Raw genomic sequence first — 19,648 nt, 5'->3', positions numbered from 1 at the left:
TACTGATGTTGACTTTCATGCTCCTAACCCTGATCAGGATGATCCCATGTTCATCACAACCGAGATAGCTCAATATAGTATCAGCAAGGTCTTGGTTGACCAAGGCAGCTCGGTCAATATCCTGTATTGGAAAACATTCTTGAAAATGGATTTGTCCTAAGATTTGATAGCCCCATTTAGTGAACAAATTGTGGGTATTTCGGGAGAAAGAATCGATACTCGTGGATATTTAGATTTGAGGACTCGACTTGGAACACGCGAAGAAGCGATAGAGCTCAGAATAAGATTATTTTTAGTAGAAGCATATACTCCGTATAATGCCCTATAGGGACGATCCTGTTTGAACGCCTTTGGAACTGTGGTCTCCACTCCTCATTTGACTATGAAGTTTCCATCGGACAAAGGAGTCGTATGTACTGTGCGGGTGGATCAATAGATAACTTGAGAATGCTATATCGTTAGGTTAAAAGTCACACCTTTCATTCCCCCTAAAGAGAGAAGAGAAACAGAAACAACTGTAGGATAACCTTGACACCTTGCCAGAGGAGCTTATCATCTCAAGAGAATGCTATATCGTTTAGCCGTTGTCTTTCTTGGGCGGCTAACCTTTTACCCTGTGAAACCATGTACATAAATAACTGTAAAATCATAAGAACTCAATGAAAGGTTTTTAAATTGTTAAGAAACAGACCTTCCATTCCTCAGTCTCTCTAGATGCACGAAACTGTATCTAGTCCTCCTCTGTGAAGGTATACTGTTGACATGGATTTTGATCTTGTTTGTCTCTAAAGACATATAGTCGTGTCGGCCTTGTCTTGAAATCCCTCCATCTTATCGCGATATGCGATAACACTTTCTTTCTAATTTGTATCGTGTTTGGAATATCATAATGTTGTTGTTTAAAACAAAACACATGTTATTGATTTTAAAAGATGAAAGAAATAAGTATATCAATAGTGTTGTAAGTAAACATACCTGAATATCTTGCCATAAGAGGTTCTTGTCGACCTCTGGGACGTCATCCCAAGTTGCATGAAGAATAGAGACATGACTTTTTGCTAACTTACCCAGATAACTCCTAAACCTATCAGCATTTGGCTCTGATGCCTGACCTGATCTGGGGTCAATCTCAACATGTCTCCTCTGCCCATCAACGCGTCCGATTGTCACATCTGCCAATCGTGTGACGCCTCAACCACATCTGGTCTGTCCCGATCCTAAGTCTGAGGCCGACATACCTGAAAAATTATACAAGGTTAGTAATAATTCAATTTTGATGAACATAAATATAAAGTCAATAATTAACTATCACAACCTATTAAGATATTGTTTTCTCCCAAATCCCTTCATTGTAATCACTACGAATTGCCTGGATGACATCGGCAACGTCATCAACTGGGTCTTCAATGGGTCTAGATGCAACAGATGTTGTCTCAAGTATATCAAGAGAATCGTCATCATCATGTCCATGAATGTTTTTCCTTCTAAAACCACTGACCATTTTTTATTCGTCGGATCATTTACGTAAAATATTTGTCTTGCTTGACTAGCCATGATAAATGGTTCATCAGTGTAATTCATCTTGTTCAAGTCTACCAATGTGAAACCAAAGTCATCTGTCATGACACCAGAATTTATATCAACCCATTTACACTTGAAAACCGGGACTCTAAAAGTGACATAATCAACTTCCTATATTTCTTGTATTATTGCAAAATAACTCATGGATGCTGTGATTGGATTTTTGTCTTTAGAACTAGCAAAGTGGACAGCCTCAGCTTGTAGTGTGACGCCATTATTTTGAACTCTACTTTTGTCATCTTCTACCTTTGTCTGAACTGAAATATTGTTTATATAGTACCCACCATATGTAATGACATCTGCGTTCGGTCCACGAGATAACCTCAATAAACTTTCAGAAACATCTGGAGTCACATAAATCTTTTTCTTAAACCATTGTAAGAAAGTTTTGACATGTTCACTAAGATGCCATTTTTCACTCATTCTTGGGTTTGTTGCCTTTATTTCATTAACGTGGTCAGAAATGTAAGGAATCACATCAACAGTGTTGTTTAAGATGTACAAATGAGCTTGTCAACTTCTTTTCTGCTAACACTTTGAATTCTCACACCTCGAACACCCTTACCTTCACATTTTCCTTCATGTCTGCTCTTGGGAAGACCCACTAGTTCACAAGATGGCATATAACTTTAACAAAATTGAATGGCTTCCTCTGCAACGTATCGCTCTATGATTGAAGCTTCTAGTCTATACTGATTCTTGACATATCCCTTTAAGATCTTCATGTATCTTTCAACTGGGTACATCCACCTTAAGAAGATCGGCCCACATATTCGAATTTCTCTGACTAGATAAACAATCAAATGTACCATGATATCAAAAAAAGAAGGTGGAAAATACATTTCCAATTGACACAGTAGACTTATTCCTTCATTTTCCAATTCATCTAAACCTCGAGGGTCAACAACTTTCTTGCAAATGGCATTAAAGAAAGAACTCAGGCGTGTCAGAATACCCCTAACAAAATGAGGTAATATGCCTCGAATAACAACAGGTAACAATTGTTGCATCAATACATGACAATCATGGAACTTTAAACCAACTAACTTTAACTCTTGCATAGAAACAAGGTTACTAATATTTGAAGAATAACCTTGTGGAACCTTCACCCTTCTTAAACAGTTACAAAAACTCTGTTTTTCTTTTTTAGAAATTGTGTGACAGGCTGGGGGCAGATAGGTGCGTCTTCCTATTATCTGTGGATGTAACTCGGATCGAATTCCCATGTCAGCCAAATCTTGTCGTGCTTTTATTCCGTCTTTTCTCTTCCCTTTGACGTTTAATAAAGTTCCGATGACACTGTCACAAACATTTTTTTCAACGTGCATCACATCAATACAATGTCTAACATCAAGGTGACACCAATATGGAAGCGTAAAAAATATTGATCGTTTCTTCCAAATGGTTTTTGCAAGGGTACTTTTATGATGTTTTCTAAACACAATGTCAATGTTTTTGACTTCGTTGTACACCTCTTCACCATTCTGGGGTCTACACACAACCTCATCCTCAGCACTTCCATTAAATGCTTTTTTCAATCTACGATAAGGGTGATTACGAGGAAGGAATTTTCGATGTCTTGTATACACCGTCTTCTATCCATGCTTCAATTGAAGGTAACTAGTGTTTTCTTCACATATGGGACATGCAAAATGACCTTTAACACTATAACCGCTCAAGTTTCCATACGCTGGGAAATCATTTATAGTGCAAAACACCCTTATCATATTCTTCACTGATGCGACGTTTATTCATCCAGCTTCGATCCATTCTATGTTCCTGAAATCATCAGTTTAAGTTTTTAACTCTCACAAGGTTAGGCCCTACCCATTCAAAAAAATTAATTTTCATAATTTGATAAGACACGTGCATTGAAGTCTAGATGATAAATTTGATAAAATTTCGGCAGCATTTCGCATTGGTCTCCGAAATACACGAAATGAGAGTAGTCAACGATGACCACAATCAAATATGCATCCGGAGAACAACACAAATATTGAACCGAAAGTTTATCAATCTTAACCATATACTCCAACTCACATGTTATTGCAAATTATGAAAATTAATTTTCTCAAACTGTCCAATCGGACAATTCAAAATTTAACACAAACGATTAAAAGATTAATCATTTGTGTTAAATTTCAAACGGGAACTAAGGGTCACTCAATGATTTGATACTTATAATCTAACATGAAAATTATAATAACACAACTAATACATGCATATTCAAAAGCCAATAACACATGTAGACTTTAAAGTCAAAAACATGCATACACAAAACCCTATAAAAAAATTATTAACGAAGAAACTAACCTGAAGAGCAGACTCGAAATGAAAATAGAGGGAAATGGAGGAGTGCACGACCTAAAACGTAGGCCGAAAAATGTCGCCCAAGAACACGCAACAAACTGGACCAAAACGCACCGAAAACGATTTTTAATCGGTCCAAATGAAAGATATTTCATCACTGAACAATTTAATCGGAATAAAAGTAAGATTAAATGGTGCAAAACAGATAAAAACCAACCTGGAAATGCAAGGCGCAGAGGGAAAACGCGAGGAAGACAATGAACAGTGAGCGTAACTTCTCGTGGGTTCGCGTTTTGGTATATATGCCCTTAGACGTCCGTTGCTGGGGAGCCCCGACGTCTATACTACTATAGACGTCGGGGCAGTCACTAATATGACGTCTTCTGATTTTAAATATTGAATTTCGCGGGGGATTTTAAACGTCTGTTAGAGGGGGCCGAACGTCTATAATATTATAGACGTCCGGCCCCCTCCAGAACGGACGTCTAAAAGGCTAACAGGGTAGTTGAAGAGTTAATTGCGTTCAGCTTCTTAGACGTCCGTTCTAGAGTGGTTCAAACTCGCTACTGAACTTTTAGGAAACTTTGTTTACTGATTTTAAATGTGTGAAAACTCTGAAGTAAGTTAAAAACCACTTGCAACACAAATTCACAATTCATTTCCAATTTTAACTCAAAATGTGATGGTATAGAAGACAACTACACTTAGGCCAAAATATCACTAATTGAACTTTGCTAGCATCCTTTAAACATTATTTTAGACTTATTGAAACTGTGAAACAACACAAAAAGGCTACCATTCGAAATCAAACCTTTCATGTGGGGAAAAATGTAGAAAATCACTCCATCACACCACCAAAATTAGGTTTCATTGTTTCAAAAGCTTAAGCAACATTGAAACAAACATAAGGAAGTATAAATGCACTGAAAGCTAGAACAATGAAGCTTAGCATGATTAAACTCAGATTACATAAGTCGAAGATGTAAGCACGGTGAAAAGCTTGATTGAATACTAAAATAGAGAAATGGCTACTGGTTTTGAGTAACCAAGATATACATATTGCATTTCATTGCTTGTTTTGGTTTGTTGCACCTTTAGATATCTTCCACAACATTAAACAATGTTGTACAACGCACGAAAATATAAATCTTCAACTGAAAACAGATTCAAAAGCTTAAACTAGAATTTCCATTTGAAGCAGATTTTAAAACCATAATTAATGTTTTAGTGCTTCAGCTTATATCACCAAGGCTACAACATGTTCTCATTGCCTTAATTGGTTGATATATGGCTTTCACAAGACTTTAAATTCAAGCAAATCAAAAATCAAAGCAAAATCAAATTAAATTAGACCAAAACAGAAGTAAAATTGCATTAGAAGACTATGAACAAACTGAATTGAAATTTAGGAGTGGAAATGACTCAAACAAATGAGTTTCATCGATTAAAATGATAAACAAACATGATCACACACTACAAACACTAAAGCAACAACTGCAAACACGAAATCAACTCAGAAACCCAGATTAAAAACACTAAATCAGTGACTGAAATAGAATGATACTGGTCCATACCATTCAAATATAAAACAAGATATTGTTAAGAAAACCAAGCAAAAGAACACAATAAACACATTTTTCTACATCTAAGAAACTTTAATGGTAAAGGAAGTCACTCACCTCTGGTTCATTCATTAAGGGCCTTCGCAACTCGAAGTGGTATATTTCTCAGCCCTTAATACCACTAACAATCTTCTTAAACCGCCACACAATCGCCTCACTTGATGCCTGCTAACACTCCAACTACGTCTTACGAGCTGAACCACAAATGTGCCAAATAAAACAAAACAAAAAGAGATTGGGGTTTACCAAGCATTTAACGATTCCATGGATTACCAAGCATTAGGATTTACTTACCAGATGAAGGTACTCTCTCAGCATCCAACTACGCCACCGAATCGAACAATGAGGCCCAATGTTAGTCTTTGATGAAGGAGATTGCTTGGTGAACGAGGGACAACGACAATGCTACGACAGTTCGAGAGATAGAGGGGAAATAAGCAAGGGTTCAAGAGAGCGACAACGATAGTGAAGAGGGCTCGAGAGGGACAACGAAAGTGAAAAGGGCTAGAGAGAAAGAGATGAAATCGCGAGGGTTCGAGAGAGATCAAAGTGCGAGGGTTTGAGGAAAAGAGAAAAGCTCGAGGGTTCTGAGAAGAGTGAACAGGCTTCGAGGTTGGCTTCCATCTAATCAGAACCTACACCATTTTTATTAAATAAATTATTTTTGCAATCTGTATAACAAAGGTGGCTAACACGTGGTTCTATTAACATATGGATAATGTGAATTATATAATGATCTTATCCTTGGATAATTTTCCCGCCACCACGTGCCAACTTTACATACGACTTTGACATACGAATTTGCCGTATGTAAAAATCTGTATGTAATATGTAACTTATAAATGGATTAGAATTTGTATTTAATGATTCGTATGTAACTGCAATACTTCTTATAGTGTATCCTGTTGGGCTAAACTTTGGGCTGCAATTGGTTTTCATTTTTTTTCTTTGTTGTTTCACCTTGCACTTCCAAACATTTGATCTGCACCTCCAATTTTCAAAAATAGTCTTAGAAGTTACATTTTTCTTCATCAGATTTCGAAATCCGATGAAAGATTTTTTAAAAACTTCATCAGATCTCGATATCTGACGAAGAAAATGAAAAATCCTACATCAAATTTCGAAATTCGATAAAGAAAAAAATCCTAAAAATAAAAATAAAATATTAATTAGAGTCTTTTAAAAAAATAAAAAAAATATTTTTTAAGCTTTAAATTCTAAAAAGAACATTTAAATGTACACATTCGTGCAAGCATATGGTCAATACAATTTGTTGTTTTAGCTTTTAGAGGTTCCAATGCTGTAGACATAATTAACAGTGTATAAAATCAGCTTTGAAAATATAACTATTTTAATTTTTTTATTTAGTTATAAGTTTTTTTTTTTCAAATTTCATATAAAATATTGAGTAGAAAATTATTCATATAAAAGTGTAAAAGAAAGTAAGTTTGAGATTAGTAGATAAAAATAAAACCAGTATAATAGTTGGTGGAAGTTAAAGATATCACTGTGTCTTGATTATCTTAGAAACGTTGGAAGGTAATCATCTCAGCACAATTACTTTCTTTCCATCTGTCTTATTTTTTAATATTGAATACTTACAAGTCAACTGTTTTGTTTTGCTGAGTAAAACCTATTCATATTTTGTTATATGTTGACAAGAGTTGGAAAATATAGAATAAAAGATGTTTGACATAAAAAAATAATAAATAAATAAATTAAATTAAATAACGAGAAGCTTGAAAATTAAGAAAAGAAAGTAAAACAATTCTTTTAACATAAAGGATTAAAATAGCAAAAATGCGATACTATTCAGAGAATCTGAACTAAAATAAAGAAATAAATAATGATTAAAAAAATTAAATACATAATTGATTTTTGACAACATTTTATATGAATAAAAGATTAGAGATATGAAGATCTCTATAGTCTTTAAAGAAACATTTAATTATGAAATGGGTGGAAGAGATTTGTTAGGTAGTATCATATGCATAATGAAATCTTCTGAGAAGATGTGCATTGTGTGATGGGTCTCCTGGTAAATATTAATAATAGGTGAAAAGTTCCAAGAAATATTTTAGTTTTTGGAAAACTAATTAAGAATCTGATTGGTGGAACATAAAGTTGTGTTTTTGGAATGATAAGGTTTGGTTTACCAATGTCAATGGGTGGCTCAAGATAACATTTTCATTGGATTTTAGGGTTACTTCTTTGAAGAAGCTGAAGCATTATTCAGTTTTGCTATAAAATGCATTCCATTTACCAAAGTATTATTGTATCCATTGTGTATATGAGTTCAAAACAATGACAGACAGAATAAGCAGTTTACCAGATGAAGTGTTATGTCAGATTCTTTCTTTTCTCCCAACCAAAATATCTGTTTCAACAAGCATTCTCTCAAAGAGGTGGAAACCTCTCTGGTTTTCAGTTCCTGCTATTGATTTCTACTTTCCATATAACTATTTGGATAAATCCTTACCTACTTTTTCTTCCATGTGCACTTTCATTCTTTCCCGGAATTCAGCACAGTCCATCCAAAGATTTCGCCTCACAATTTCTCATCCGAAAATGCTTGAACATTATCAGATAGAGTCATTTATTACAGCTGCTTTGTTGTTAGCACACAGTGTTGAACATCTTGATCTTGATCTTAATTTACATTCTCCTATTCTTATTTCATATAACCTACTTTTCTGCAAAACTCTTAGGGTTCTCAAATTGAATCATGTGACATTAACAACACCCTCTTCGGCTGATCTTCCCTTACTTAAAGTCCTGCATCTTCACAGTATTCATATTTTAGAACAATCCCGTAATCATCTTCAACAAATGCTTTCTGCATGTCCTAATGTTGAGGACTTGAAAGTCAAGGATGTACTTTTTGGTGGCTATGACGTTATAAACGAGTTTAAACTATTGCCTAATTTGGTTAGGGCTGTTATTGAAAAAGATACAGTTCCTTTGAAAGTGGTTGAAAATGTTCAGTTTCTTAGCATACAGATGAAGGTAATGTTTCATTTCTTGTCCAATGGAAAATCGTTATATAGACCCTAAACAAAAAAAATAGTTTTGAAATTTTCTGTGATAAAACCCTTGTAGGTCAGCGAGGGAAAGACTGATGTCCCAATTCCTGTGTTTCATAATTTAACTCACTTTGAACTCAAGAGTTATTATTGTTGTGATCTTAATCCTTCAATATACTGGGATGATGTATTTGAATTGGTGAAGCATTGTCCCAAGCTTCAAAATCTTTCTATTGACAAGGTTTGTTGAATTCTATACTTATGTTTTTTTTTTCTTTTTTTACTCATCTCTCTTGAATTTATTTTACCTTGTTCCCATTGTTAATAGGGCGTGCAATTTTTCGGTGTGTACCCATTGTCTACCTTTTATGATTGGCCTTCTCGACAGTGTGTTCCCATATGCATCTCATTGACTCTCAGAACATGTCTTCTAAATAATTATACGGGAAATCATTGGGAGTTTGAATTGGCTAAGTATATTATGAAGAATGCAAAATTTCTGAAGGATATGATAATCTGCTATGACGCACAAAAGGTGAAGGTTGCCACCATAGAACGACTATCATTATGTTCCAGGCTCTCTCCTACTTGTAACCTTTCATTTAGACAATTTTAAGGATGCTCCTTTGTTGTTTATATATTTTTTTGCTTAAAATTATGGTTGTTTTTGTTTCAAATTGGCCTAACTGACTAGACAATATGCATTATGTATTGATCATTGATTAGATTATATAATATGTAATTTATGTACACAACTATATATACTTTACTATAAATATTCATCTATTATTTATAATTTGTAAAATATATTTATTTCATGTATTTAAAATTTACAATAAATAAATGCTTATATATATATATATATATATATATATATATATATATATATATATATATATATTATATGTAATATCTTCTTCTGATATATATTTATATATAGAAATATTAGCATGCTAATTTTATAAATCTCTCTGTAGTATAAAGTAGGCCATCATTTTTATTAACTTCACATGGTTAACAAAGAAATAGGCTGACATATTATTAGAGAAAAGGTTCAACAAGATCCATTAAAATCCTTTCAATTCATTCCAATATGCGATTTTTAGTGTCATGTTGTAAACCAAAATGGTTAGTTGAGTCAGTTACAATGTTGAGTTATAAATACCTTTTAGCTTCTGTTTTTGAATGTGAATAATACAAAATATATTTTTCATCTTTATGAGCACATAAAGATCTATGTGGGGAGACTGTGTGTGATCAAGAACAAGGGTCCAGGGAAAGAAACCCAGTGAGGGAAATTTGCTTCAAGTGGTCATAGTTCTGTTTTGTTGGAACAAGGTGTAGAAGGAATTTCCAGGTCTTGATCAAGAATTGAACATGGTAGGGTTTGAAGGAACGATACAAGGTTACTTCAGTTTTTTATGGCAAGATGTTTGATGATTAACGCATCAAGATAAAAGCCATATTTGGTTTCTAGGTTTGACTGAATTGAACTCAAAAGCCATTGATGAAGACAAAAGAACTCACAAAATGCAGCAGAAACTGGATAATAAGGCACATTTTCTTCTCTATTAGTGTATTAGTTCAAAGATCTTTAACAAGATTTCAAAGGCTGCCACTGTTAAAGAAAAATGGAAGATATTGGTGAAAACTTATGGGGATGGTGAAAAAAAATAAGAAAGTGAGGCGACACACTTTGAGAAGACAATTTGAAATCTTAACCATGGATGAAAGTGAAATTATGGCAAAATATTTTGATAAGATACATGAACTTATCAATGCTATAAGGGCATGCAAAGATGACATTACAGACAAGATTCTGAGAACTCTGACTCCAAAATTTGATCATGTGGTTGTGGCTATTGAGGATGGAGCCATGAACAAACCGAAAGATAGATCTCATATGGAACAATATGATACTATAAATTCAGATGTTGTAAAGTTAATGGCTAGTGTACAGTAAGATATTTATTGGATAAAATATCTTAGATATTTTAAGCAGTTAAGGTTATAAACAACCAACCGGATTTTCAGATAATTTGTTTATATTTTATTGGGCTTATATCAGCTCAGGATCCATGAGGTAAATTATAAATACAAAGTCAGGGCCAAAAGCCAGGTACGTTCCACTTACGCATTATTCACTCTACGCTACTCTCAAATACTCAATAGTGATAATCATTCACTAAACATTCAACTAAGAGCCGAGGCTCCTCAAAATCACACGCCTAACTTGAGCGTCGGAATATCTTTTGCAGGTACATCCTCCCACGTCAAGAAGAAGACCGATCGGTTTGTGCCAACACCGATAGGCCAATAGCAGGAGTTTGAAAGCGAGCGAGCGGCCCAGACATGTCAACAGGTTAGTCTTTCGGTCCCAAAATTATCCACCGAAACAACTAGTATAAATGAAAATCAGTCAAATGATAAAGAATCGTTATGGTGATAAAAGATTATTTTTAACGTTTGTCCACTATTTTAAAAATTATATAAATAAATATATATATATATATATATATATATATATATATATATATATATATATATATTATTTATTTATTGCATGTAATATCTTCTTCTTTATATATATATATATATATATATATATATATATATATATATATATATATATATATATATATATATATTTATATATAGAAATATTAGCATGCTAATTATATAAATCTCTCTGTAGTATAAAGTAGGCCATCATTTTTATTAACTTCACATTGTTAACAAAGAAATAGGCTGCCATATTACTAGAGAAAAAGGTTCAATAAGATCCATTAAACTCGTTGTGAATAATAAAAAAAATAAAAATTACTAATGTAAGTTTCATTAATATAAGCATTTAAATCGAGTAGTTAAGATCATTACAAAATAACATATGATTTGTTTGCTAGGTAATAATTTTGTACGAGACATCTATTTTAGGTTTTTCTTTAAATTTTCTATATTTTAAAAAGTTGATTTGTTTAGAATGTTTTATACTCTCATCACGATGAGTGTGAATATTATATATAAGTTGATAATTTATGAATATAGTGGTGTACGATGTTATTTCAAGTATGATATGAAGGTGATAACAAATCGTGATTGTTGGTATATAGTACAAATGTTTGGCTTAATTCAATTGGCCTCCTCTTACTCTCATTCTTGTTCAGCTTTGACACAAACCTATTGCTTTATTTTTTTTATTTTTAATTGTTTTATACTTTGAAAGCATATTTCTAAAATATAAACTTTGGTTGAGAATTGAAGCCTAAATTCCTCTTTTTTTATGTTATCTATATATGCTTCAGTTGTAGAATTGAAGTATAAGAGACCTTCTCCCTACACCATCACATCCTTCTTTCTATACTCTCCCTTCCCAATTTACCCTTGGCAGACATTTAAACTTGGTGGTTAAAAAATATTGCTTTTAACCAACATTGAGCAACATCATTTAAAGTCGTCCCCACTATATAAATGCACCCTCACACCACGAAAATCGCATTTCGTGTTGTTTCTCTTCAATGTGTTATCCTTCTCGTTTGTGGTGGTGCTTCTTTGTGGTGGGTGAGAGTTTGGTGATGTAAAGAGGTGGTCATGTGGTAGTGGTGCTGGTGCAAAAAGGTGGTCCAACGGTGGTGGTCTGGTGGCAGTGGTGGTGATAGTAGAAGGAGGTCGTCTCAGATGCGAAAATAAGATGGAGAACCCTTCAACGGATATAAAAATCCGTCAACGAACATAAACATCAATTGAAGGGGAAGGGAATGTCCTTATCTGTTTTCCCTCAACGGATGTTGATATCCGTTGACGAATTTTCATATTCGTTGAAGAGTTCTCCATTTGTTAGTTTATAATTTTAGAATATTAGTTTAATGTTATTAATTTTACATTACTTATGAAGTTGGTTTAATAATTTAAATATTATATGGATATATATTTATGTTTTTATAGTTTTTAATTTGTTTAATAATTTTGTAATGATATAAAAAAATAAAGTTAATCTGAATTATACCCTTCAACATATGTGCACATTCGTCAACAGATATCAGCATATGTTGAATGGCTAACGGATATGGGCATTTGTTTCCCCTTCAATGGATGTTGATATACGTTGGCGGATGTACACATACGTTGAAGTGTATAATCCAGCTTAACTTTAGTATTTTTTATAATGTTAGTATATACACTAGTACAGTCAAGGGAAACGACAGCGGTTATTTTCGCTCATAGACAGCGGTTCTGGAACCGAGACATATACAGGCGAGGTAAAAAGTCTATCATTTTTACCTCGGTTGTGGACCGAGGCAAAAGGGATAGGATTCTGCCTCGGTTCAAAAGTAACCGAGGCAGTAGGATTTTACCCTTTTTTTTAAAAAAATGACTTTTCGCCTCGGTTCTCTTTTGAACCGAGGCAGTATGTTCAAAAATTCAACAAAAAAAAAATCTAGCTAATTTCTTAACATTATTTGCAGCAGAATTATTAAAACATAAAAATCTTGTAAAATTAGTAATTTCTTAACATTATTTGCACCTATATACTTATTTCATCATAACATCAAATAATATATATATATATATATATATATATATAAAAGAGCCACTGGAAAATTAACATCATTAATATAAGCAACTATAAGCAACTATAACATCATTAATATTATGACTTTATACCAAAAGTATAAATATAAGACAAAATGAGCCACTGGAAAATTAACAGGTTATGCAAGGAAGAACCAAAATGATGAAAATTAAACCAGAACACAAGTATAAGAACACATCATGATTTTCTATTGGAAAAAATAAGGACAACGGATGGAAATCCCATCATTTTCTAGTTTAAACAATTTATAGTAACATCTTCACATACTCTTTTCACGAAAGGCATCATGAGACCAAACAAAGCCTTATCACAATGGATTTAGAATCTGTCCTGTGAAAATCCAGCTTCTTCAAGTTTCTTGATGACCAGATCAAGATCATCCGCAACTCCTTTCACAGTTGTACCTGCAATTGTTGTAAGGGTTAGAATGAACAAGGTAAGAGGAAGGGAGAATGGAATGGAAGAGAGAGAAGCAATGATAAAGAAACTTACCTATGTTATGTCCACGGGGTTAACCTTCTCAGCCGCATTTGCATTTTTGTCAAGTGAAAGGCAAAACAATTTCACTTGGGCTTTGGAAAGGCCTAAAGGTTCATTTATGACATCTGAGGATGAACCTAAAGTCTTTGTCAATGACCGAGACTTGGCTTTGATGAATGCCATTGCAAATGTTTTCCCTGAGTCATATCAGATGTTATGTTGGCTCCCCATCCTTAAAAATGTTAAAGCTAAATGCAAAATGTTAGTTAATTCTACTGATGCTTGGGATGTGTTGATGGAGGCATGGGAAAACATGATGCAATAGATATGCTTGGGCAGCATACTCCCATTGTTGCGCTTCACACCACTAAAGATAAATTTGTCTCAGCCAGCTAAGCTTGACTTTCAACCCCGTGCTTCTTCCATCTCAACATCAGTCGTGTCATGATCAACTCCAAGAAGCTTGACTAGGGCTACACGAGCTTCTTCAAACTCGAACTCCTCCACATACTAGAATTGTCCCAACATTGGGAGGTGAAGCAACCTTGTGACATCGTCAAGAGTAACAAACATCTCACCTATAGGAAGATGAAAACTACTAGTCTCAAAATGCCATTTCTCAATGAATCCAAGCAATAAGCCCTTATTAACGTACTCATACACTAGTAAAAAAAGGGGATATTAATGCGCCATTTATGCTTCGATTACTAAACACCGAAGCATAAAATGGGGTAGTGGCATTTTTAAAATTTTTGCAAATGTATATGCCTAGGTTTTGAAAGAACCGAAGCCGTAGATCGTCTGTGGCCTCGGTTGAGAGGGGAACTGAGGCCATACACCCCTTGCGCCTACTAACACTCCCTGCCCTCTACTCTTAAACTGCCAACGTTTGGGAAAAAGGTCTATGGCCTTGGTTCCCTACAAAACTAAGGTCATACACGCCCTGCAAAAATTGACATTCCTTTTTTGGAACCTGACGTAGTCTTTGTGCAGATGATATGGCCTCGGTTACCGAGGCCATAGACCCCCTGCCCTCACTAACACTTTGTCTGCCCTCACTCTGTTCAGCTGCCAACCTTTTAGGGAAATGGTCTATGGCCTTGGTTCCCTACAACACCGAGGCCATAAACCCTATTTTGACTCCCCTTTGAATTAATTGAAATATTTAATAAATATTTTGTGGGTTTTGGACTCGGTTTGGTAGGAACCGAGGCCAAAAAGTTGAGCAAAAAATTTCAAAACTGCCATTATATATTTAATTCAAATTTTTTTTAACTAGCTTTCGGCCTTGGTTAAGTGGACAACCGAGGCCATAGCCCCCCTATTGCCTCGGTCATTCAATGAATCGAGGTAGTAACATTTAAGTAGGTTTAAAAAATATAACAGAGAGTGAACAATTTTGTCTTCTTCGTGAAACGAAATTGTTCAAACTCTCTACATTTCCACCGATCATATTTTATTTCGATTGTCGCTGTTACCTTTGTGATCATTTTGGAAGCATTTGCACCGAACAAAATCGGTTTTGAAGCATTATTGTGTTGTCACGGTCGCCGTGGTTTCTTCATATTTTTTTTCGCGTTTTTGGATTGGTTTTGTACGTTTTTTGATTATTTTGTTGCATTTTTTATTTTTTTGATGATGAGACTTACATTTTATTATATTTGTGTGTAGGGATTGTGATTTTGCTGTGAAATTTATTACATTCCAAAACGCGGGTAGTTGTATCTTCTCCTTTATTGTCTCTTTTTTCACGCTTCCAGGTTCTATTATTGTATTTATTAATATTTTTTTGTTAATTTTTAATTTTTTGTATGTTGAATATATATAATTATGTACAATTGAAAATTTGAATTGATCATTTGAATGCTTATTAATTGTATGATTGAATTGCTTGTATGTTGAATATGTATAATTGTATGATTGTATTATTGTAATTTTGTACAATATTGTAGAATATTTACGTATGGATCGAAATTGGATTATTTACCACGCATTAGTGTTGAGTACGAGAGATGGGTAGAAGAATTTATACAATTTGCACAACGTAATGAGAGTAGAAGTGATGATGAAGTGAAGTTTAGACGTCCTTGTGTGAACTGTTTGAATGGGAGAAAGTTGAACGCAATCCAAATTAGGGAACATCTTATCTGTGATGGTTTCCCACGATGTTATACAACATGAATATGACACAATGAAGAAATACACTTTCCGACTATCTCCAAACTCAAAATGTTATTGATTTGGCCATGGAAGAAGATCGACCACATTAAGACAAATTAGAGGACATGATTTGCATGTTGGTGTGGAAAATTTTGCCAAAGCTCATGTGTATGGGACGATGTCGACTGATGCATAAACACCTTTGTATGTCGGTCCAACTAAGTTCACACGATTGTCAGCGATGTTAAGGCTCATGAATTTGAAGGCGGCAAATGGATGGACTAATAAGAGTTTCATAGAATTATTAATGTTGTTGAATGAAATGTTGCCAGATGGAAATACACTACCCACTCGTAATTATGATGCGAAGAAAATTCTTTGTCTGGTGTATGAAGTATAAAAGGATACATGCTTATCCCAATGACTGCATTTTATATGGGAAAGAGTTCGAATTTTTGAAAAAGTGTCCAAAATGTGGGTTATCACACTACAAGTCAAAAAACAATAGTGAAGATAATGGTCAGGTTGAAAAAAATGGATTTGCTATGAAAGTAGTTTTGTAGCTTCTAATTGTGCCCAGACTTAATCGTTTGTTTACGAATCCAAAACATGCAAAAAACCTTAAATGACATGCAAATGAGAGAAAAATTGACGGCCTGCTTTGTTATCCAGTTAATTCAAAGCAATGGAAAAATATTGATAAACAATTCCTAAATTGGTCAAGAATGTAGAAATCTCAGGCTTGGTTTAGCCACTGATGGAATGAACCCATTTGGTAATTTAAGTACCAATCACAGTTGTTGGCTAATTATTTTGATAATTTACAACTTATCTCCTGCATTGTGCATGAAGAGGAAGTACATGATATTGTTTATGATGATATTTGGTCCAAAGTAGCCTGGAAATGACATAGATGTTTATCTAAGCCCACTAGTTGAAGATTTGAAGTTGTTGTGGGTTGATGGGGTTAAAATATTTGGTGCCTTCGCTTCTGAAACTTTTATGATGCATGCAATGTTATTTTGCACCATTATTGACTTCCCAGCTTATGGTAATTTGTCAGGATACAATGTCAAGGGTCATAAAGTTGGTCTTATATGTGAAGAAAACACTACAACATAACAATTGAAACATGGAAGGAAGACGGTCTATCTGCATCATCAGAGATTTTTAAAATGTAATCATGCATATCGAAGGTTAAAAAACACATTCAATTGATATCAAGAGAGGGACGAAGCAAGAAATCCACTTACTGGCCTTCAAATCCTTGAAACAGTTAATAAAATACATCATGTATTTGGGAAAACTTCCAATAAGTCATTTGTAACGACCCCTTGGAAGAAGAAATCAATATTCTTTGATCTTTCATACTGGTCAAAGTTAGATGTTAGACATTGCATAAATGTGATGCATGTAGAGAATAATGTATGTGATAGCTTGATTGGTACACTACTCAACATTCAGGGAAAGACAAAAGATGGAGTGAATGCTCGTTTGGATTTGGTTGACATGAAGATCCGAGAAGAGTTGGCACCAATGGAGATTGGTTAATGTACTTATTTTTCCCTGCATGTTACACAATGTCCAGACAAGAGAAGATAAGTTTTTGCCTTTGTTTAAAGAGTATCAAGGTACTACAAGGATACTCTTCAAATATGAAGAGTTTAGTGTCGATGCAGGACTTAACGCTTGTTGGCATGAACAAGTTGTGTTCATTTTTCTCGTCAATTATCAAAAATGTTGGCATGAACAAGTTGCGTTCACAATTGTTATCGGTTGCTATTCGTGGAATTTTGCCAAAAATGTTAGGCAGACCATAAACAGGTTGTGTTCATTTTTCTTGTCAATTTGTTGTAAAGTCATCGATCCTACAAAGTTAGATGAACTTCAAGGCGAGATTGTTATCATCTTGTGTCAACTAGAGGTGTTTTTCCCTCCATCTTTTTCTGACATCATGGTACTTTTACTTGTTTATTTGGTTAGAGAAATCAAGTTGTGAACACCGATATACTTAAGATGGATGTATCCTATTGAGTGTATCATCCGAAAGGTTCAATGATTGAAAGGTATATGTTAACTCATTGACAAGTGTACCAAATCACTCAAGTAATATAAAATGGTAAGACCAAGTATTGTTTCCCAAGAGACTCGTGTTTACTTAACAGTTGTGTAATACCTTAATTAATTAAGACTTAAAAGCTATTTTGTTGGTGTTTAAATGCAAATGCAACAAAAGTAAATATGAATGTAAATTGATCAATTGAGGCTTGATACAAGAATGAATGGATGAGGTTGATAATATGAGATAATGATGTTATTGGGGTTAGATTTCACCTACTTCACTTTCATGCATATTAGAATTCATCTTCTTCATTGGAATGTTAATGTCACTTTCTAAATTACATAGAACCCGATGTCTGGGCTTAAAATGCCTAGTTTTGATTCTTAGACAACAAACCCTTGAAAACCCTAACAATCAATTCCGCATTAAGAAAAGAAGCTTAAGACAACCAAACGTCCTATCCCTATCCCTAGGCAATATTGCCTTTGGATGAAATCCTCTAGATCATGATTCATAAGATATTTTCCAATACTCAAATAAATCAAACATCAAGTCATGAGTGGCCAAAACATAACAAGCATTAAGAACAAGAGAAAATCATTAACATTCAATGAAAAAAACATAAAATGTTTAAACCATATTCAAATACATGAAAGTTTAAAGGTTACATCATCCCCAATAACAAATGAGTTTAGTTCTCCACTGTCATGGAGAACCTTAGCTTACACTGGAAGAATGAATGAATGGAAACCCTAGAAAGTGAGAAGGAAAGTGTATTTATGTGCTTCATTCGTCCAAAGATTTGAACCCTAGAGTGTAGAAACCCTTAAATAGAACAAAATTGGATCATAGGCCAACATTGCTAGCGCTCAGCGCCCCAACTAATGGCGCCCACGCGTGACTGCGAAGATACTGGCCCTCAACGTCCTACTGAGGGTAGCCTGGTGTCCTGCGGTGTGATTTGCTGGCGCTTAATGCCCTTGGTGAGGGCGCCCAAGCGTGCTTACGAGGATAGTGGCGCTTAGGGCCGTAAATGGGGGCAATCAGGCCTATGGTTCTTCTTCAGCCTTCTTTCGGTCTTTTTTCCCAATGCTTATGTTGTCCCTCCTGGGTTCCAACTCCTTGACACTTTTGCTCCTCTTCCAATTCATACCAATAACTAACAAAATTGAGGGAATTAATGGTCAAATTCATAAAGTATAACTTCTCTTCACTTATTCACCAAATTCAACTAAAACAAGAGCTTAAACAAGCTTCAAAGCCAAAAAGGGTTATTTTAGTATCAAAATAGCATCACAAATAACGGTAAATTCAACCGTTATCAGTATATTGCTAAAGAAAGTATCGAGTTTTGTTCAGATTACATGACTTCAGCAAATCCAATAGGAGTTCCTCGCACATCATGGTTGAATAAATGTTCAAAAAGTAAAAACATCTGAGGTGTGAATGTGGTGACGAAAGATTGCAAAGAATTATTGCAAGCACATCTTTATATATTGAATAACACATATGAGGTGATCCCTTTTTTGGAAGCACACAAAGCCATTGTGAAGAATAAAAATCCAAGACAATAAGAGAAATGACAGTTGATGGAGCATAATAGAACATTTATGTCTTGGTTCAAATTTGAAGTTGAAAAAGAACCACATTCTTCTCAGACTTTGTTGTGGCTTGCAAATGGTTTAAAGTTTGATGCGATAGACAACAAGAACCAAAGCACAAGGAATAAGTTCTCAAAATAAAATCTCACCACCTATTATCTATTGGTTGGTATAGGAAGCTTGAGGAGAAATTCCTCAAGCAAAAGGCAGAAGGTAGA

The 19,648-nt window shown here is 34.4% G+C and overlaps 1 protein-coding gene across 1 annotated transcript; it reads left to right on the top strand.

Moving 5' to 3' along the window:
• Positions 1–7,817: 7,817 nt before the first annotated feature.
• LOC124828432 (FBD-associated F-box protein At4g10400-like) lies at positions 7,818–9,152 on the top strand. The gene is made up of 3 exons (XM_047301721.2): positions 7,818–8,519; positions 8,613–8,777; positions 8,865–9,152. Exons 1-3 carry the CDS (start codon positions 7,818–7,820, stop codon positions 9,150–9,152), a joined length of 1,155 nt encoding a protein of 384 aa, XP_047157677.2.
• Positions 9,153–19,648: the final 10,496 nt, after the last annotated feature.

The sequence above is a fragment of the Vigna umbellata genome, chromosome 5, assembly GCF_029865625.1.
Source record: "Vigna umbellata cultivar VRB3 chromosome 5, Vumbellata_1.0, whole genome shotgun sequence".
NCBI classification, from domain to species: Eukaryota; Viridiplantae; Streptophyta; class Magnoliopsida; order Fabales; family Fabaceae; genus Vigna; species Vigna umbellata.
The sequence above is the reverse complement of the archived record's forward strand: the minus strand, read 5'-3'. Positions and strand labels throughout refer to the sequence as shown.

Bases quoted from the DNA above. Each gene is read 5' to 3' on its own strand.
- LOC124828432 (XM_047301721.2), top strand. From the start codon at position 7,818: ATGACAGACAGAATAAGCAGTTTACCAGATGAAGTGTTATGTCAGATT. The intron at 8,520-8,612 runs GTAATGTTTCAT...AAACCCTTGTAG, and splicing joins TTCTTAGCATACAGATGAAG to GTCAGCGAGGGAAAGACTGA. The intron at 8,778-8,864 runs GTTTGTTGAATT...CATTGTTAATAG, and splicing joins AAAATCTTTCTATTGACAAG to GGCGTGCAATTTTTCGGTGT.